The 22309-nt window shown below is 40.7% G+C and overlaps 1 protein-coding gene across 1 annotated transcript; it reads right to left on the reverse strand.

Moving 5' to 3' along the window:
• Nucleotides 1–218: 218 nt before the first annotated feature.
• Nucleotides 219–21981, reverse strand: HSPA4L (heat shock protein family A (Hsp70) member 4 like). The gene is made up of 19 exons (XM_026051957.1): nucleotides 21837–21981; nucleotides 17840–17897; nucleotides 16362–16502; nucleotides 14887–15009; nucleotides 13452–13551; nucleotides 12642–12775; nucleotides 11634–11878; nucleotides 11464–11540; nucleotides 10111–10262; nucleotides 9547–9653; nucleotides 9067–9200; nucleotides 8059–8261; nucleotides 5538–5639; nucleotides 4794–4931; nucleotides 4095–4220; nucleotides 2806–2913; nucleotides 2052–2171; nucleotides 1331–1492; nucleotides 219–878 (listed from the first exon to the last, which is right to left on the reverse strand). The coding sequence occupies exons 1-19, from the start codon at nucleotides 21941–21943 to the stop codon at nucleotides 684–686; spliced, it is 2532 nt and encodes an 843-aa protein (XP_025907742.1). The 5' UTR covers nucleotides 21944–21981; the 3' UTR covers nucleotides 219–683.
• Between the last annotated feature and the right edge of the window lie 328 nt (nucleotides 21982–22309).

Consider the following 22309-nt stretch of genomic DNA (forward strand, 5'->3'; position numbering starts at 1 on the left):
AATGTCCAATGAGACCACTCACTCAGCTTCAGCAAATGGCAGAGCCATTATGCAAGTATTTTATAACTAAGATTAAATATGTTAGTGGTATGGGGATTCTGAAATAATATTTAAACTTGTATCATCAATTTATATGAAAAAGACACCATACAGTTCTCATGGTACATCAACAAGATGGACTAGTATGCCAACTAACCTATTTTAATATTTAAATTATAACAATACAATAACTAGAAAAGGTCAGTGCTTAAAGTGACAGTTTGCCACTTCAATTCCAATATTTTTCCAAAATAAAGATGCAATTAGATCTATACTTGAGCATCAGTAGTGCAATACAGTATCCTTTCCTGAATAAAGGAGCTGAGGTTTATCCACAATAAAAGCTTTAAATAAGGTAGATTGTTGCCATTTATATATCAATTCTGAATGTTTGAGATATAAAATATACTGGGAAAGCTTGAACTGACTTATACAATCTACATTTGGCTAAAGCTCCACATAAGCAGCATCAGTGGAAATGAACAGAGGTGTACTTAATATAAAACACTTTCAGAGAACTACTGCAACAACAAATGACAGAAAGTTAGCTACGAATAACTGAACATTTGAGGTGTGTACCAGACAAAAAGAATGGACCCTGTGGTTACTTGCACTATTTTAATTAAGTGAAAGAAACGTAGGATTTAGTCCACTTCCATTTCTCCAGATGGTTTGGTCTGCTGGGCRTAATCCTTGGCTGCATCTGGCTTGGATTCCGCTCCGCTCTGCCCGTTCACTGGTCCATTGTGCTCCCCGTTAGCTCTCGCCTGCCCGTTGCTGGGAGCATCTACCTTTGGTTTGGGCTTGTACACAATGGGGTTACAGAAGCTATCCAGTTCCTAGGCGCATCACAAGTGAGAAAACAAGCGAGTTCAGTTAGTGGCACAGGCATCACATGAACCTAAACTTCCTCAAATTTGCTGCATCTTCAAAACCGCTATAACTTCTAAAGACTATACTTGGATTCTATCAAATCTAGTCACTTAAAAAGCAAACTTCCACTAGCAAAAAAGCCAGCAGTATGTTAAGAGCCTACAGCAATCTGTGTTCTAGCAAGCCTGCTGCTTTAATTTGGACTGCTAAAAGAGATATTCAGAGCTCCTGCTCTGTTCCTGCAGAGGTAAGCATGAGCTAGGAGTCAGTACGAGCAGTAATGCTGCTCCCTTTTCATGGCTCTTCCATAGCTGCTCAAGTCTCTGCAGGTACAAGATCCTACCTCAATACACAGGCCACAACTTAGCATTACAGAAAAACACTACCAGACAGCTACATTTCAAGAAGATGGTTTTACCTTGGCTTTTGCCACCATTTCTGCCACTTTGACGACTGGATCCTGAGTTAAACTTAGTTTATTTTGGGCATTCATCTTGCTGTTCAACCAATTCATAGCTTCACTAATGCATTTTTCAACTTTTTCCATCTCAGCAGGATCTAGATGATCGTATTTTTCATCCTATGGGCAAAGATATGTATAAAAAAAGTATATGCTTCTCACCTATTTAAGAAGTTCATGGACAGACTAACTGCTCCAGTCCACTAGAAAGAAATGCTTTAACAAGTGAAGAATGACTGTGGAACATCAACACAGAGAATATTTTCAGAAATATTTGAAAATTTGATCTTTAGGTCATATTGCAAAAACACAAGCTGATACTGAAGTTGCAAAAAGGCACCTGAGATTTTTACTTTAGTTCAGTATCTCTAATTTCAATATATCTTGTAAATTATAGAAATAATGGTTAACAGCCATCAGTTAAAACACCTATTGCAATTTCTAGTGGCACCAGTCAGTGAAGAAACAACACAAAAGAATTCCCCCCCCCGGGCTATACGTTGGATTCATGGGTTTGGAGCCTTTTTGGCTGGCACTTCAGAACCACTTGAGAAGCTGGCAGGAGCCCACAACCAAGAACGCTTTTCAAACAGCCTGTTACTCCCTCAGTGTTGTCTAGAACCACAGCCAGCCTCACRGTCCCCCAAAGTAGTTCTTTCCCTGAATAATTTGTTTCTACCTTATTTTTATAGGCTTCTACTGCTTTCATAAGGAGCTGAATCTTCTTTCCCAGTTCATTTAAAGCTTTTGGTCTCTCTTCATGTTCCATGTATCTTTCCTGAATAGGCTGTCCAAATTTCTGCAAACATAAGTACAATGAAGTAAAAGCTTTTGTTAATGCACTCTTCAGCCTTGAAGTACTGTATCATAAAACTGAATTTTTGTTTTAACTGCAGAATATCATTGCAAGCAGGAATTAGATTAGGTTTACAGACAGTTGCTGTCACAACATTTCAGCTATGTAATTTTCTTAACGCTCGAAAAAAAATCAGCGTAGAGTTTAAGTRTAATGAACACTTGAGGGACTGGACGGGGGCGGGCTGGGAAGAACCCACACACTGCAGTCTCTATCAGAATGTAGTAAGAATTATAAAAAATGTCCCATAGCAGTTAGTTCAAGTTCTATTATTTGAAGTTATTGAATCTTCTTGACTTAATTTGAGAGTTCTCAGATTAGAAGCAAAGCCAGCATTAAGAATTGTATTCTTAACTCTAAATTATACGCTCATTGCCCATCTGAAACATCCAGAAATAACCTGGACTTTTATGCTTAGTAAATTTACAAAACCTGCATATGCCTGTGAACATATACATCTTTTAGGTGATCTAGTTTTTGCAAGTATGTATGTATACACGCACACTTATATATATGTACACAAACATACAGACACATGCTTTTTTTTTTAAAATAGGAAAATAATTTAAAGCCTTACTCTCAACTCCTGAAGCTTATCCATATACACTTGTTTTGGCTGGTCTTCTCCATCTTCATAAAGCCAGTTTTCTGTGTCTTCCAACATCAAGGTCAGTTTATTTGAATCCTATAAAACAAGTTAGGAAAACAAGATGATAAATAAAACCTCCCACAAAAAAAAAAAAAAGAAAAAAAAAGAAAAAAGAAAAAAACCAAAGACGACACACACACCTCCCTACTGAAGAAAAGAACTGTTGAATTCATCAGTTTAAGACCCAGTTCATGAAGAAATGCTGTCATTAACTAACAGTTACAGAATCATACAAGAAGCGCTTCAGCTTTAACAATCTGATTTGCACGTGAAGTTTATAGGAATTATGTAACTTCAGTATTAATTTTATAAGAAAGATGCATCTTCTAGGAATGCCTGCATGTTTTCTTTACATGCCAAGTTCTGTTGATCAGAAAGTGCTGTAGCATAGCTGGGGAAAAAGGAAAGCTAATAGAAATTTGGATAAAGGTATATATGCTAAAGTTAAGTTTCCTTTAATTGGACTCTGTTATCTACAAGTAAAGTCTTGATCTTCAGTCATCGGGAAACAGCGATCCTTGTCTATCCTCTTTACTGAACTAAACCTCAACTGAACAGGTTGCTTAGCACCTGGGAYGAAACATCTGCCCTGCACTCTGAGTTTCTAGTGGAAGAGCATTTGTACTGCACTGCTGGACTAGTGCAGCATTCTGGAGAGCAGACCTTCAACTGCTGCGGCCCATCTGCCGCTTTCAAGAACTGCTTGTCTGCTCCCAGCCAGCTTTTACTTAAACAGATACTAGAGAAACTACTGCAGGGGAAGTGCTCTTTCAACACCGCGTTTGCAAAAACCCAATAAACACTTGCTCTACCATCTTTTGATTGGACTTCAATAGCACATGAAATTCACAGTGCTTTTCAAGAGGGGAAGGAATCCCATCTCCAAGTTAATGAAAATGAGCACAAGGGGAGTTGCTGTGTTTCACACACACTGTTTTGTTTAATGCCAAACTTCTGATGACATTTAGGGGCTAATAGTGATCAGTTCTGCTTTTTGTTATTGCAACCATAGAACAGTATTTCTTTATTCACAATCCCTCCTTACAGACCTTGGCCTGGTCAAAGCATACGGAACTTAAACTTGACCTCTGTGAAATGAACCAATTTCACATTTTGAGACAAGTCCAAGGAACTCCTTGCAGCCTCCATATATATCACCATCAAATTGAAGTTCAAAGAAACTTTTTTTTTAAACAATTGATCCAGATACGTCTTACTTCTTCAGTGATGAATTTCTCAAAAACTCCACAGAGCTTGTCTCTGAAGTCATACACATATTCTTCAACAGCATTCTTAGCATCATTTCTCTCTTTCTCGAGCTTGTCCTGCATCATCATCTTGCCCTATGAAGAGAAGCTTAGTTTAAGCTAAAAAGCAAATAAAGGATCAAACTGAAGCATTATTCTTCTCAAAACTGTACCACAGAACTTGACAGAAGACTCTTTAATTTACTATCAGTGATAGTTTTTGCACCTTTGTGCTTCTTTTGTCTTCTACACAAAGAGGGACAGAGAAGGTGCAGGGGTTAAAGTTGCAGATCCAAAAAATGGATCCGGTATCGAAAGCAAATTGATGACCACWGAGAACTAGAAGGGAAGAGCCTTGACCCTGGTTTAGCGGTCATTAATAACCTTCCTGTCCTACAGAAATTCTTCCCCGATTTATTCTTCGGATTGTTTCTCAGAGCTTATATTGGCAGAATCCTAAGAGTAACGAACAATACCTGAAAGGCCCAGAAAATATCTATTTAAGAAAATCCGAGAGTCAAATACTCCCAGTGAAACAGTTAATTTCACTCAAACAAAACAGACAAACCTCCAAGGTTTAGTCTATTGAGTAATAAGATCGGCTTATGGCTGCACATGTTTTTGGACCATTATTTACAGTGTCATTCATCACCTGTTTACATTCCATACCTCATTTTCTATGTAGCAATTGATAAGATCTTGTCCCAGTTGTCTGTAGAGGCTAGCCTGTATAGGTAGGTCAATACTTTTGACTTTTGCTTTAGCTTTAGGCTGGTTTAGATGATCCTGCTTGTCTCCAGAAGCAGTCTGTGAAAAGATTTACAGGTGTAACAAATTTTGAACAGCAGCATTACTACATTTATGCTCAAAAGATAACAAAACAAACTAATAAAGCGGCTACAAATGCAGGAGATCAGCGTAGCACAGTTACACAACTGCTATTTGGAATCACTGTTACCTTAACTTCGCACCAAACCAGTGGTGTTTGTTTAAACGTAACCTGAAGAACTATCAATAAAACTTGTTCAAGTTACACACTCCTTCATGTTTGTCTCCATAGCAAGCATTTCTTAAGTTTCCTTAAATTCCATCTTCACTATAAAATTATGTTAAATAAATATGTTTAACATAACATTTATTATACTAATAATTATTAATAGTTATTATTTATTATTAAATATTAATATTTAACATAATAAATTATGTTAAATAAAGGAGGCTTKCTTCAAAGTCTTCAGCACATAGTGCATCAGAAATGAAAGCACTAACACAGAATTTCTAATGTAGCTCTTGCAGTGATCCTCCAAATATGGTTCTATGTATTGCAATTGATAAGGTTAACGGCAAGATTTTGAAAAACACCAAACAAAGAAGTTCAGGTGAAACACTTCCTTTTCAATRGGGAATACCAACCTTTGTTTCAGTTCCTGCGTTTTCGGTTTCCTCATCTGCTTGGCTCTGTTGTTCAGCCTGACTTTTTTGAATACYTTCATCTTGATCAATTTGCATTTTATCCTAGAAAAGAGTTACATAACTGAATGCACAGCTTTACTGTAGTATTTGTATGACAGATGACATTATATACGAACCATTTAATCTAACAATGGTTTTGATCCACCATCTTTGAACAGTTATTTCAATACAATACTACATTCACCTCTTCCTCAGTTGAAGTGAACTGCGTGTGCCCCTCCAAATAATGAGAATCTCTTCTGTTCCCTATGACAGAACTATAAGCCAAGTGGATACTCTCTCCAGTGTAATTTAGAAACAAATACATCTAAAACGTATGTAAAGGACATTCTAGTAACACAACACTGACACAGGCAAAAATCCACAAGTTCTCTATGGAACAGCCAGAACTGCCATCTCACACTGCTTCGCTCAAATTTTAGTTTGTCATCTTATGTAGAAATAATTTAATTACCACATGCATCTGTCCACAAAACTAGTTCTGTAGTAGRTTGTCACTGTACGTGACCAATTGTCTTCCTCTCACATCCCAAATTAAAAATGTGTTTTACTTTACCAATAGGTTACCTATTCTAAATCTGTGGGCTTTAGTGGCATCTCTGTATTTATCAGAGCTAGTCACTTTTTTGTTTTAAAAAAAGCTTGCCTTTTAATAGTTCATCKTTGCAAACACTTTTTGAAACAGAACATGGGACTGACCTAGCCTCAGATTTTCAAGGTGACTAATATTTAGACATCCACATTAACCAGCATACTAGTAGCGAGCTGCAGCTACAACTTGAAAAGTCAACAATTACTTTCATGGACAAGGAATTAAGACTTCCAGATTTACACGTTACATACACACATGAAATAATTCATTGTTGTTTCTGTAAAATAAGAAATCATGTATTTAAACATCTCTGTTCTAACTCCAACACTGGCTTACATGCTGCAGCTGTTAAGGTTAGGCATGCCAATTGAGTCAGCAAGTCTGTAACCATAAAGGTTAAAAAGTGAGAGCTACTTTTGCCAAATTGTGTCATTTGAGGCCAGGGAAAAATCCTCATTTATCATTCTTACTGTTCACACAGAAAAGAAACAACTGGAGGGAAAGTTTTCTACAAGGAAAAAGCTAGAGGGTAAAAATAAATATTCACCACAAACCTCCTCCTCGGAGTCGAGGGTGTCATCCTCAATAACGAAAGATAATTGCTGACAAGCATCATTGTAAAATAATACATTCATTAGGACAAACAGAAGTACTACAAACAAGCAGAAAGCCTGAGGACTGAAGCAGTTACTCTTGTACTGATACTGAGCACAGTGCACTACTCGCCCTAGAGCCCTATGCTCTGCGTACAGTGCTGATTAAACACAGTGTCAGCCGTGTCCCTTTCTACCGTTTCCTTTATACACAAATATCACATGCAAAACACTTGTCCAACAATAGCATTAAGTTCCGTATTTAAAGTACAATTCAGCCTTGAAAGCTTGTTCCTGAGAACAGCTGAAAATTTAAGGAGCACAAATACAAACTGTTTTGCTTTCTGTCCAGAGTTACTCAGCAACTGGCACTCCCTCCCTGCCTTCTGCAGCCTGGTACACGTGCTGCTCCGCTGAGCCGTTTGCGGCATTGGCCGGAGGCAGCTGGAGGGGCAAGCTGCAACTTGCCACCGTGTTTCTTGCTCTTTGCCTTTAGCTTTCTTCTCACCCTTGTGAGCTGCAAGGTTCCTAAACCCCCAAAGCTTCAGAAGGGCACAAACAAGAAGAGCTCCTGAGGCCACCTTTGGGGCACCTTCCAAGCTGCGAACTGCTCCTGCTGCCCAGTCCTCGGCTCCGCAACACGACTGCCACACGTGGCCACCCGGCCACCTGCTCTGAGGAGGTCACACACACAGGGAGCTGACCCACGCTGCTCCAAAACAGGGAAGGGGACTGATAGGCTGCTCTGGGGTGACACCATCATCTTCAGCATTTGTGTTGCAGCTAGACAGTGTGCTCAGGAAATATGAAATGCTACATTCTCAGTTCTTATGACAAAGCTGGCACACATTTATTTCCAGCACCTTCTCCAACTTGTCTTMCAAACCAGCTAATAAGAACTACTAGTGCTGAAGTACCTAGGGGGAAGGCTTAATCAGGAAGTCTTTCTACGCATGAGAATTCACTGCCTCCTCCAATGAAAAAGCAAGCTCCAAGAGCCAACAAGTCTCAGGATGTTCCCATTACATAGCTAAGATTGCTCKGTTATTCTTCACCAGTCTCTGCCAATTCTTAGAATCATTTGGTTTTTACACTTTTGCTCTTACGATCACATTATCAGTACTTTAATAATACTGACATAAAGAAATGTGTAACATAACTGAAGAAGTAATTTAAGGGTGGAGAGGTAATTTTGAAAAGCCTTACACTATGATTTAATCTCCAATTACTGTCTCTTCAGACTTACAAGGAGTGAGATATTTACAAGTTTACATACCAGCTCATCATCTCTGCCTTGATTCTTACTTGATGATTCAGTGTCCATAGGTGTGTCGTTGTGATCTCCATCTATGTTCTGCCTCTCTATAACCGAGGCGCTGGCCACACTGAAGAGACCATGAATGTTGACACGCACTTTAACCTTCACTTTGGAATTGTCACCATCATGTTGGGGAAGAACRTTTTGAATAGTGAAACGCCCTTAAAAACATTTAAGAGATGATTAAACTATAGCTCAAAAAAGACAAAAAAAAGGAAACTGAGTTTTACATTACTTGTCYTAGTCCTCCCCAGAAATGTGTTAAAGTAGTGGCTTTATGTCATTTAAGTTACCTCTATTTGGAAGCTTCCTGCCTCAATATACACTATGCACTTAGTTGCCAGCAATGTAAGCTCAAACTAAAAAAATTAAAACCTGTTTTCCCAATTATTACTGATTAATTTATACTGCCTAGGATGCTTTKTTTTCTGTACTTAAAACCAGAGATACTATGTTCTCATCTCTTCCAAAAGAAAACTCCTACTCCGTAACCGAGTTTTAAAACACAAACCAAAATGCACATGCGTCGTGTCTGTATCCTGCRTATCTGGAGATCAATAGGGTCAGGACCAATACTGGTCTAGACAGATAATTATCTTTATTCAGCTTCTCTAGAAAGCCAAGCTGGCCTGCACATGAGATCCAGATTCCTTCTACAGGCTCAAAGAGGCACACAAGGCACTAGGCTTTGTACCTGCTTTCTTAAAACATTCAGAAAGAGCAGAACAGAAACTTTCTTCATTCTTTAACTTTTCTAGAAACTACTGCAAGATGACATTGACATTGTTTGCTCACTGTATTTAACAGTGGAGACTGTTAAACCTTTCCAAAAAGAACCTGGGATCTTCTATGACCTAGGAAGGACAGTGATAAAAAAAGCTCTTCTAAAGGTTTTTATTTTCYATTTCCCACAAACACATTGTTTATGAAAATTAGGGTTTGGCTTTTTCTTCATATTTTTTTTACCTATTCTGGAATCAGGATAAGGCACTTCATGAGGATGGGAATAGTAAGCTTCCAGATCAAAAGGCTCTTTCTTGTGGAAAGTAATTACTTTGGAGAATGGAGCAGCATGGTTCTTGCTGAAGACTTCACATTCCCTGAAGTGAACATTGAATGAAGTTAAACCACTGAGCATAACAGATAACGGAAAACCTAATTATGCTGATGATCATCAGTCATGTTAACAAGTAGCAAAATTATTTTTTACCTAAAAAGGCAGCTTGGGACAAGCGTTCCATGTCGAAGAATTGTAAGTGTATGTTGGACTATACATTTTATGCTGCACTTCACAAAAATTAAGCTCAAATGGAAGTGCTGTAAATACATACCCAGTAGCTAAGCAGTAAATCAAGAGATATGATGCAGAAGAAAAYTGTTCAAGCACAAAAACAGAGTTTAAAGGTATCTACAAATGTACTTTTTACTCGACAGCATACAGCTTACCCTGTTCCTTCTTCGTAAGAAGATTTCCATCTTAATGTTATTGAATAGGGAACAACATCTGTGATGGAAAATTCACGTACTTTAAAAGCTGGGGAAAGAATTGCACACTGGAAAACAAAGAACAGAATTTGCTTATATGCATTTAGTGAGAAAAAGTGAATACAAGAGTCCAGACTAGAAATTAATACAGGTCACACAGAGGTCTTGCTTATCACAGAATTTTTAAACAGAAATTTCCTACTATTACTAAGAAGCCATTCAAGTTATCYGAGCTGAATGACTTACCTAATTCACAGTTAACAGATGCTGCTTTGCTAGCAACTGTCAGTAGAAATCTAAGCAAAGCTTCCAAACCTTTAAGCAACAGTATGGATTATCAATTTGAGCAACTCCATTCTGCTAACATCACTTAGCACCCTAATTTCTTATGTGGTCACTGTGACAGGATGTTCAAAGACTAAAACCTTACACATAGTTTCAGATGTAGTACCTTGTGCTTAGTTATATTTCAGCAGTTTATCAAGTTAAACAAGTAATAGTGAAGTTTAATTTTAATAAGCCTACCTGCAAGGCACAGCCTCTTGCAACAGCTTCATCAGCATTTAGTGTGGTGCTGATTTCTTTACAAAAGAAGTTAGAGATTTGTTCCTTCACTGCTGGGATTCTAGTGGCCCCACCTACAATTTCTATACCATAGATATCTTCACGCTGAAGTCCTAGAAAAGACAGTGCAGAGTCCTAGGTTATCACCAAGATGACAAAAAATTGTCTGCACAATAAAGACAAGATTGCAACTCCTTATTATCTATGCACCATGACAGGCAATGACTATAATCAACGGCCCAGAACAACTTTGAGAGTAAAAAACTAGTAACATAGTCAAAAAGCTGTGTCCCTTCTGCAAGGCTGTTAAGTTTCCTAGTTGCCTAACTGCGGAGATGCAGAAGCCAAACAGTGGTTATTTCAGCATAGCTGTTCCTCAAAACGCATTGTCCATATGCATCCCCTCTCTGCTCTACGTAAGCTTAAGTGGTATAATAGGGTTTTCATACGGCTGCCCTGTACCACAGGACAACACCTCAGCCCTCCCAAACAAKAATAAAGCGATCTGGAATGTCACCTCATTGTTTATTGTGAGGCAAAACTAAATAGAACAAAGAAAAAAAGCCTGCATTAAAAACTCATGAAGAGTATTACCCTGTTCTAGCAGAATAGCTTTAATTATTCATTCAGGACACACATGCATAAAGTGATCTCTAACTGCTATTAGCCCTGGCAGGATTTTGCTGGGGTAGTTCTTCCTCTTGAAGTTACCACTTTTACTTATTCCTTTATCTATCTAGCCAATTGACATAAGGCAACTTTTTCCTTTTTAAGCTCAAGAGGCTTGAAATTAAGCCTTTTCCTATCCTTATGGAAGCCTATTTTTGTCCTAAATTACAAAAAAGTAGTAAAATAAAAACTTATTTGCACATGCTTCAAGTATCTTGCTTCAAGTATCTTACTTCAAGTATCTATTGCCAAATTCTCAGATCAGTGAGGTCAGGTACGTATCACATATGGAACAAGCTGGCCAGGCATTTGAAAAAATGCTAAGGCAAGGAATGATAGTTTTGCTATCATTGCTTAAGAGGAGAGAGAAGCTTTCAGAGGGCCAACCTTTTCCATTGCACAAGGTGAAGGAGAGTCAGTAAACCAGGGTTGCATAGTGGTTTGTGCACTAAGGGAGGCAGAAATGCGATCATGCATACATGACAAGCAGATGAATGGAACTTACATTTAACTTTTCAGTACTTAGCTTTGCAATTCTAATAAATACAAAAATACATCAAAAGATAATCATTAAAGGGATCTAGGATAACTATTACCAGCTACTTTCTTGAGCTAAAAGAAATACTTTTACTAACTCCTACTTACTAGCTTGATCCATGGCTGCTCTTAGAGGAGGTTCCACTCTGCACAGAAGGGCAGCACACAATTGTTCAAACTGAGCTCTACAGAAACGGAAAAAATAAAGGAGGTCTCAGATCACAAGCCAGCTTAGACACAACCTTTCATTCCACTTCAGGGAAAGCAGCACACARTACCTGTTCATCTTACTAGAGACATCAAGGTCATTCATGAAGCATTCAATGTTAAGTGGAAGGTCAGAAGCATTTGCACTCATAAGCTTCTTTAGTTTTTCACATTCCTGATATAGTCGCAGCAGTGCTCGGGGATTCTCTTTTACATTCAGTTTGTATTTTGTCCTGAATTCTTCAGAGAAGTAGTCTACCAAAGCCTCATCAAAATTCCTACCACCTAAGAAAGGATCAAAGGTAGTTGCCAAGACCTACACAGGAAAAAAAAAGTTATTAAACTTAACATTACAGATCTAGGGATCGCTCTCCTATGCAGCTCACCTAACAACACAATCTCTACCCCTCTCCCTTGCCATACATACACATTAACCATACTACTTCCTAAACCAGGCGATGGCCCCTGCACAATTTGCCAGCTCACTAAAGCAGCTGTACACTGAGGTAGTTATCTTGTCATGCTATCACTAGTCCTGTGTTGTAACTGAAATACAAAGAGTTCCACCTTTCATATGACTGTGTGGCCACGTTTTGCTAGCAAAGACAGATTTAGAGACATTCAGCTACCATCACCACTCTAAACTTAAAGATGACAAGTGCAGAAATTGAAAGATCATTCACTTATTTTTCACATGACCTAGTGCATGGCATGAGAAGTGCAGTTCAACAATCCCCCATTCTACTGAAAAGAAAAAAAAAGTGAGCTGCATGACTACAAAGATTACAAGATTATCAGAAAATACAAACACCTGCTTCAGTGAGGTAACAGGGCACAAACACCACGCATATACTTAGCTGTCAACCACTTTTCAGAACAGTTTGGGGGTATTTCACTTCTGTACCTCATAAAAAAAAGTTCTGACAACCTTGCCAAGAACACCAGGGGGTTTTTAGTATACAGCATGTTCAAGTTATTTGCTACAGGTATTTACTAGTTCCAAAAAGTCATTTCTCAAAACTTTATATATCACTTATTAAAGCTTTAACGTAAAGGTTTAATGCAGAGCTCCAAGTTACCTTTAGTTTTCCCTTGTTAAAAGCACAGATTGAAACCTGATATGCAGAATGTCCCATATCCACAAAGACCACGTTTCTTGGTCTTTCTTCCAAGGCAGGCAGATCTTGCTTGTATATGCCATAGGCTAGTGCAACTGGAGAAAAAACACATAGGGAAGTTACTCATGTAAATTAAAGTGAAGCTGTATACAAATGTAAAATATGGTAAAAGCAGTACAAAAATAACAATGCTGCTTATATTTGTTCCTCCTACATAACTCTTCTGCTCTGCTTAAAGAGCACACGGTGGGTAAGAAGGTGTGTTTTAACTACATCAAGCACTAAGAAATAAGATTAACTACCTCACGTCTAGTCAAACTAACATGCTCTGTTCCTCCCAAGTGCTAACAAGGATTAAGTGAGAATTTAGGACAGGCGCATAGCCCAGCTGGATCAGCAATCAGACCTTGTCCAACTAGCTCAGGCTTTCCCAGTACAGCTCTATGTCCCAGAACAGAGCCAGCAGCTTCGCCCTGGAAGTRGAGTAGCCCTCCCTGTCCATGGGGCAGCCTGCTCTAGTTAACCAGCTCTCCTCCTCTTGTGGTGTCTAACAAGCCTAGAGCACCACACCACTAGCAGAGTTGCTTTGTTTCCAGTTCCCAAACTGGACTGGGCAGTACCAGCTGGGGCAGCTTTCCTCAAGCTCCCAGTTGGGCAATGCTCTTGTGTTGTCATCCTGGCAGACTCAACGGCCTGAAAGAGGTGGAAAAGACAACCCCTAAACACATTTATACGTGCTGGGGGCTATTCCTGTGCACGCAGCCCATTTACCTGCTGTCGTTTCATTCATCAGCCTGAGACAATTTAATCCTGCAATCTGTGCAGCTGCCATTACAGATCTCCTCTCGGCATCAGTGAAGAAGCTGGGTACCTGTTCACAAGAAGTCATTATACAGGATATTGTAACGTATGAACTTGAATGCAGAGAAATCAGATGTACCCATTAAACAATCTCCTACCACAAGAAACAGTTGTAACTAGTCTCAGAATAATAAGGCAGTCTGAATGCAGCAAATTAATTAAAACATGCATAAAAATGGTTTAATTTCAAAGCAACCATTTTGTTGTTACCAAAAATCCACACTTAGGTATTTAAAGCTACATTTATGCATCAAGATCTYGTTCCTTAGATTCTTTTACTGGAAGTTTGATCTTAAGATTATTATTAGTCCAAAGTATTTTTTTTAAGTTTCTAAAAAGATCCATATATGTTTCTAAACACATGTATTTGCTAAGAAAAGATCAAAAAAATACTGTGTRAAGCTTAATTCTGAGGTGTTGGATTTGTGTTACAATTGAAGCTAAGCCATATGCTGTATCATTTTMAGTTATTACGTGCACACTGCAAGCTAGCACTGCAATACTGAATTCCAGCAAAAATAGCCAAAACACAGTCAGAGTCCACTTGGGAACTGGTTGCAACCTACTTTCACCTTTTAAACTTCAGTGAAGCTTAAAGCCACAAAACTTTATTCTTAGTTTCTGAATCATTAGTTATCATTACAGTCTATTAATAAAGATTCCCTGTTTGCATGGGAATCTTTGTATTTGTATATGTGTCTTTGTACATTAAGTAAAAAAAAAAAAAAAAAACCCACAAAGCAGATTTCCAGAGACAGCTTTTTCCAGTTCCTCTCTTTCTAACTGACAAGGAAGAGGCAATCCCAATAGTTCATGCCAAGAGTTCTCACCAGAAAAAAGACATTAAAGAAAAAAAAGAAATTAAAGGGCAGGAATCTCAAATTTTCTGTCAGGACCAAAACTTTAGTAGCACTATCAAAGTACCAAGTCCCATAGGTATAACAAATTGACTATTAAAGAGAGAAAAACTAACAAACAAATGTGGCAGTTCAGATGGTTAAAAAAAAAAATCCTTCTATAGTAAGGAATTTAACATACACTTGGGAAGCTTGTCTGAAAGTGCATACACTCACATATAGGCCAGTTCCCATTTATAACAGGTTAGTTATCTAGTACTGAGTCAGACAGTTTGGATCCGTTTTACAAGTACTTTGATCTCTTGGATAGGTATTTTCTGTTCAAAAAACACAGGTTTAATGAATTTCATTTTGTCACRTGATTACAGAAGTATCAATCGGAAAAAAAAACCATAAAAGCCTACTTATTTAGGCAAATCAGTTCTAAATAGCTAGGTAGTTGAAAGATTGTGTATTGCAGTGTAGATTTGCAACGTATTACAACTTACTGAAATCACACAGTCTGCCACTGGCTTCTTCAAAGCACTCTCTGAAGTCTCTTTGAGCTTGGCCAACAACATTCCTGTTATCTGTTCAATTGCAAATGGTCTTTCTTCATCTAGGTATCTCACCTGAAATATAAAGTAGCAACTCTGTAATAAATTCTCAGGTTAAGATTCCTCTGTACCAATGGGTGCATGTGCATGGACAAACATTTATTCCTCCATCAGTGGGCAAGTGGACYTTGCTGAAGGTTTCTAATTGAAGTTGAAGTCCTATCAAATCCAGAGCTAATCTGAAGACTGCAGATTCTGGTTTTTCACCTTTCCCTGGAAGTACCACAACAAATCCAAGACCCTTTCAGAGATATATCACCTCATTTCTAAGATCTGCTGCTTTGACTTCTCTATAATTTCTGAGACCTCATTTTAACATCAGACTGTGGACATACAACTAAAATGTCAATTCACACTAGGAATTCATGCTACTTCCATCTTAACAATTCCATTTGCTTGAACATCTATTTATAGGAAACCTCGACAGTTCAGTTATTTCTAAGGATTATTTWAAAAATGATTTAAAAAATAAATAAAAGCCTGCTTTTCCTGACATGAGCTAAAAATCCAATCTCTGGAACAAAKGCAGTGAACACTTGTTTCCCCCAAAGGTCACTAAGCTGCATAWGGTGGAGCAGGAGCAAATAAGGCACCTCCAGCAACTCTGTCCTGCCAGGAAACACATCTGTACCTTTGACCCACAGTTGGAGTGGGTCATATGAGGTTACACATCCTCAGTTCTCTGACCGAGGTCTCTCTAGCAACCCCAAACACTGCTGTGCAGGGAATGCCAGAAAAAAGAACKATGGCTATGTTTACACTGGCAGTTAATACGGCACAACAGGAGTATGTCTAAGTAGCAMAAGAAGTCTCCTTCATGTGCTCTGAAGCCCTTGGCAAGGCAGCCCTGGGTGCAGCAAGTGAGGCTGACTGTGGTGGCTTCCCAAGTGCACTGTCTCCAAATGACAGTGTTAAGGGCAGACACACACAGTTGGAAATCAGGAAGTCTGAGTTTTGACAACAACAGTTTCAAGCCATTTACTTTGGAAGCAAATTAAGAATAAATAACCTGTTTGGATTCAAAATTCAGAGCGTTATCTAGTTTTCCTGAAACTTGGTGTCTGCATTCCCCTAAGAGTTAAAACGCAGCTAAGACTAACAGTCATGAGTCATGCACAATAATTAAAACTATTTGAAAGTAATCTGGGAATATAAAATAGAAGGTACTACACTAAGTACACAAAGCTAATAAATTGATATGAAAGCTCAACTGACATGTCAAAGCTAAAAAAAAAAGTATACTATTGAGCAGACATTACAGCAGGGGAAAAAATATTGATTTTTAACTGAAACTATCATAGAGTACATTTTATTTATGGGAAATATAARCCATACTTAACCTTTTTTGAACTTTGAGCTAAACTCACCTTTACTCCTACAGAGCCATTTGGCATCTTCTGAARCTCATAGGGAAGTTTGGCCCTTTCAGCCTGTATGTAAGGATCTTCAAATGCTCTTCCATGCAGTTTTTTGAAGCCATGTAATGTATTTTTTACATTTGTGACAATCTGTGGAAAACAGTTTATTTTTGGTTGACCATGAGATGCAYAGTATAAAAGACTATCTAGAAAGGGACTTTTTAATTTGGGTTTGAAGCACTAACTGGGAGACTTATTTAAAGCAATATGCATTCATTGGAAAGCAAGGGAAAATGGGAGCACAGCACATMGGAAAAAGGCATTTTAAAATAAAATAGGTCTCCATTATAAAACTCACATTTTCTTCCCTTTTTATTGCCAGCAAGCATGCAGCCAATTTTCACTGCAMCTTTTATTAAAATTTTTCAGATACAGTATGACATAATTTGATTATCATAGTGTACACTCAACTGCTGCAGACAGCCACTGCAACACTGAAACTACTGCTTATATTAATCCTACATGAAAGCAACAGATTTAAGCCTTCCCTTTGCTTAAAAGTCTGGCTTTAATTCAGAGCCCACCTGGGGATAAAAATCTCCTCATAACTATTCCCTAGTCAGTGCTTCACCATAACTATTTTAGGAACAGAATAGGACAATTCTAACAAACARTATTTCAACTGTTAAAAGAATTTGCTCCAGGGTAATAGATTCCAGCATAAACTGAGTTTACCAGTCTAAATGCCACACTTCGCAGCTGGACAAAAGCAGGACTGGCAGGGCACCTTCTCATGAGGAAGGTTCACGTCCTGAGCTCAGATAAGCAGTGTAAAGTTTCTCAGGAAGCAAATGCTACAGGCTGTGCCAGAGAGCGAGCGTACACTGCGTTACCAGTAGGCTCCATAACCTTCACCAGTGCCAATTACTGACATACTGCTGAGAAGCTGTCCTCCTCTCAACATGCTAACGTGATGCAGGTATGTGAGAAAGGCAGCAAGGCTTCACCTACTCTGACTTTGGAAATTCATATGGGTCATTATGAAGTCTTCTGCTCGGTCATTTTATTTTACTCGCAGAGCAGGTGACCGAGTTTTGGGCAGAGTCTCTCCCCAAATACAGAGAAATTTTACTCCCTTCTGAACTTTAGACAGTAAATTACTAAGCTGCATTCATTCATTACCCTTTATGAACAATAGTCATTATCTATATCCTAAAATTTCACTCTTCAACTGCTTTAGCTTTTCAAAAATTAAGCAACAGTCACAACAGATTTAACTGTGGATTTGATTAATGCAGTGACAAGTGGTCAAGGAAAAAAGGCTTATTTTAAATGAGGGAACAGAGTAGCTTTTTTTTTTTCCCCCTCCCCTCCTCTCTGAGTAATTCCTCTGCAACAGAGGAGTACCAAGTTCACTGATTACTATTCTTTCCACAGTTCAACATAAGAAGTCAGATTAGACGGCGAATTTTTTTTGATCCATTTACCTGGCTCTTTGCTGCATTCCCTATGGCTCGTGTCTTGGATCCTAAAGATATACATGCTCTATGAGAGAAAAAAAAAGAAAAAAAAGAAAAAAAGAAAAAAATCAGCTTCAAAGAAAACAAAATATTTCCATAGTACTTTTAAAAATAATTAAAAAAAGACAACACGCTAGTAGAACTTGGATATGGTATTTAATCTTTAACAACTTTATTATACAAAGCACCAGCACTTGCAGTAAAATGCTATTGCTTATTCTTTACAAGTTAGTTTAGATACCATTACCAACCATAATTATTTTCTTTAGAATTGCACAGGATATTCTTTCAAAATGAAGATATAAAAGTAAGAACTGTAAGGGTCGCAACTCATAATTGAAAGTGTGACACATACTATAAAAACCTGAATTTTGCTGGTCAGGCTTCTCTGATTCCAAAGCCCTGAGGCTTGCTACAACTACATTCACATTTTAGGATTCTTTAATAACAATAATCCTAAATTGGCCATTAAAAGAAACCTACACCAGAAGAGCCAGGATAGTCAAAACTACCAAATGCATATCCAGAACCTCCTGCGACTGAGGACTACCAGGCACTGGTGGCTGGCAGCCCAGAGGGGCAGGTGGCCTGGGAAGAGGCTTGCCAAGCGCCTCRCTATGAAGGCTCGTGGCACTTGATTCTTCTCACAGCCCTTCAGGCTGCCTGAGCTCCCTGTCCAGCCCCAGCACAGGGCCAAGCCCCAGCAGGGTCCTAAGCCACGTGAGGCCACTTGCTGCTGCAGTCAGCAGCCTCTCCGCCAGCCCGGGGCTGARCATCAGGGCCACTAGCTGCTGGCCRCCGTTCAAGGAGCAACAAAACCTACAAAAAAGTATGAACAACTCCATTGCTGTTGCCACCTTCGTTTCAGAGATGTGAAATGGAACCATTTCCCTAGAAAGGAACTGATCTGCCTAGAATTCTTCAGCTGTAATACCAATTATAATCCACATTTCATGAGGTGAAAATTGAGTTGCTTAGTGAATGCATAAAGGTCAGAACAGTAGCTTGCTTCCTGCCTCCTCTCCGTCTTCATTACAAAGGCAGCACCATGTGCAATGTGATAGTGTTATCTATCTAGCAACCTCTTCCTGTTATAAAGACCACACTAAACATGTGGAACCTTCCCTGGATTTAACTGCTGCAAGTAGAAAATGCACTGCAYGATGATTTTGAACAAGTAGCTCAGCTTTCACAAACAACATGCATTTTGTATTTTTATTGTTAAGTATTACCATGCCCAATTATTCTTTTGAATTAAATACTGGGGGGAAAAAAAGCAAGTCAGAAAGGCTCCAACTGGCTTACAATGCATTTATTTTATGGATAATGGTTGCAAATTGCTAATGCTATTATAGCAGGGTTTTTCTGGATTCTGTTGYGAGACATCAGTACTTTCAAACCACCTATAACACGGCATGAAACTTCACATCTCAGCACATGAGAGTTTTCTTCTTTCATCATTTTCTTATGTTGCTGTGGTCCCATATGGACCATAAGGACATGACTCGCTCTTGGCTGGAAAAAAGTCAAAAAAGTCAAAAAAAACCCCAAAAACCCCCCAAACACACACCAAGACGTGCTCTCTTTGGCTGTAAACTTGACTGTTGYATCTAAGAAGGCACATTAGGGACCAGAAGAACATTTCAGTCCTTTCCATACGTTGTTTTGGAGAAGATGCTACCTCATCATTTTAATTACAGTTTGTAATTACACTAATTGCTTGTGGGCTGAAAAAAGTTAATAACAAATTATATATATATATAAATATTAACAAATTATCAACTTTCTTTCCTCCACAAAGCCATGTTAGTGAGATATAGCAGATAAGAGAGTCATTTTGCCTAGGGTTACTGGAAATGCTTGCACCAGACTGGGTGGAGATCTTAATTCAGAATTACAGAGGGGTCAGTTAATATCTCAAGATAATTTCAGTCTTTTGGTCTTGAATGTATGTCAAGTTTTCCCAAAATGGATGACTTCATGACAGAGTATTTATCCTTCCTTTCCACCCAACTTTTACTAACACTTCAAAAATAAACATGCACTGTAAAAACACTGGCAATCCCACGCCCTAGCTGAGAAGACGTAGATCACAAAACACACCGTGAAAGGCCCAGTGTCAAGCTGCTAACCCAAGGGCTCACACCTGAATGGTTTAGGAACAGCAACACCAGACTGGTGGTTTAGAGGTTGTTCAATTAACACGTGATAATAAGCTCATAGACTACCCGAAGGTAGTCTACAGAGCTTTGTCTGCAGCCCCAAARTTACCTGCCCTAACGCTGCTCTGCACACACACCTGAACAGGCTCMGAAGGCAGCAGCCGGCTGTGGTAATTAGCCTTGCCCAGGAAGCGCAATTAGCCCTGCGCAAGGCAGGCGTTAGCAGCCTATCTTTAGAGCCTAACCCATATCCTTGCAYATCTTCATGGCACCGAGGCAGCCGAGGGCATGAGCTTGTCCAGGGCTAGCTCAGGTATTCTTATGCAGCACAGCACATAAAACCTAGAGCAGACACACCTCTTAGACCACCACCCAAACACCAGTCCAAAAAAGGCTTAGTTAAAACGTAGCAGTATTAGAATCCYAAGATTTTATTTACTTTGGGGAGTTACTTCAAAATAATAGGGCTTTAAAAAGCTTCTAATGCTTTTCTGGAGAAAGAGAAGCCAGGAGAAGCGTCACCTGAGCTGAGGCATCCAATGCCTCTGAGTGTATGTTCTCACAAGGTACCGTCTCACTAACCATGCTTTAATTTCCTAATCATTCTGCAAATATTTTGGAAGCAGTTACTTGGGTATAATGGAAAACTACATGGAAAACGTGTCTGCAGGAAGAAATGTGTGCTATGAACAGGGGGAAATTAGAAGCCCTCTGCATCATAAAGGGGAAGGAAACTGCAGCTGCCCAGGGATACCGAGCAACAATTCTGCGAGTGAAAGGGAGGCTTCTTGAGATTTTGAAAGCTCTCAGAATTTCAGTTCTCATAAAATCGTAGCTTTTTTGTTTCCCCCTATACAAACAGCATGCATTTCAGAACACCTCTCTGGATTTCTCCAAGACTTTGTAAAGCACTACCAAGTGTAACATTTCTCCAAGACTGACATGGTAGTAGCAGTGAAGTTTATACAGGATTACAGAGCAGAAACACGTTTCTGCTGTCAGCTATCCAAGCTATTAAGGCAAGCACCGTCCAAAAGCCAAGTTTTACGAGTACTATATGAGTTCCTGACCCTTTCTTGGAAATTATGCACAGATGGAGCTCTCCAAAAATCCGAGACGTAGCCCATAGAAACATAGGGGGAAAATCTCCACCTACTTTTGCGTATCCCATCACCACGGCCGCAGCCCCCCCGCCCGAAGCCTCGGTACTGCACAGCCAACAGATGCAGCGCGGTGCAAGCGCTGTGCAAGCAAGGACAGGTTCGCGGAGAGGGAGCTCATGGCGCCGCTCGCCCGTTTCCCAGGCGGATCGACATCCTCCCCAGCCTCGCCCCCGCTGCCCCGTGGCTCCCGGGGGAAGCCGCCCCATGCGCCGGTGCGGTGCGGGGCGAGGCGAGCGGCCGAGCCAAGGGCAGGAGCGGGCTCCTTTGTGCGGAGGAGCCGCTCGGCGGCTCAAGGACACGGAGGAGCCTGACGCCGGGGAGGGGGTCGAAGGGAAGGGGAGCGTTTCTGGGGTGACTTCCCGCCCCAAACGGGCGCCTCCRGGTACCGGCTGGCGGAAGGAGCCCGCGGCCCCGCTGCGAGCCGAGCCCGGCTGCCGGCAGCGCGCTCCCGCGGCCGCGGATCGGGGAGTCGCGCAGCAACGGCCGCCAGACCGGCCGTTAGAGCCCCGAACCCCACGGGGAAAAAGCAAAGGGGGGGCAGATGGCGGCTCCCGCTGCCTCCCCGCAGCTCCGGGCTCCGCTCCCCGCTGCCTCGGGCACCCGGAGGGCCCGGGGAGAGCCCAGGGAGCCGCTACTCACGGGGTGCAACGGTCGCTGTACTCGTTGGCGATGGTCTCGATGCCGCCGCTGCGCGCGACGCCGATGTAGCAGTTGAGGAAGCCGAGGTCGATGCCCACCACGGACATGGCGGCGAGCTGGCGCCTCCCGCTGCCCGCCGGCCTAGAGCGACTGGAGCGGCAGCGCCGAGCGTGCCGGCTGCGGGGCGCCCGCTGCTGCGCGCCCGCCGCGCTTCCCCCACTGCGGAGCGGCGGCCACCAACCGGCGGTTACCGCGCTGCGCGCAGGCGCGCTGCGACGCCCGCCGGGGAAGCCGCGAGGCCGCCGCTCCCGCTTCGGCTCTTTCCGGAAGGGCTCGGGCTGCGCGGCCCGCGGGCGACGCGCGTTCCAGAAGGATCTGGAAGGGCGGCGAGCGCGCGTTATCTGGAGCGACACCCCGCGCCGCGACGTCACGCCGCGGCCGCCCCGCCCCCCGCGGCCTTAAAGGGGCCGGCG

The sequence above is a fragment of the Nothoprocta perdicaria genome, unplaced genomic scaffold, assembly GCF_003342845.1.
Source record: "Nothoprocta perdicaria isolate Ctin4 unplaced genomic scaffold, notPer1 scaffold_81, whole genome shotgun sequence".
NCBI lineage: Eukaryota > Metazoa > Chordata > Aves > Tinamiformes > Tinamidae > Nothoprocta > Nothoprocta perdicaria.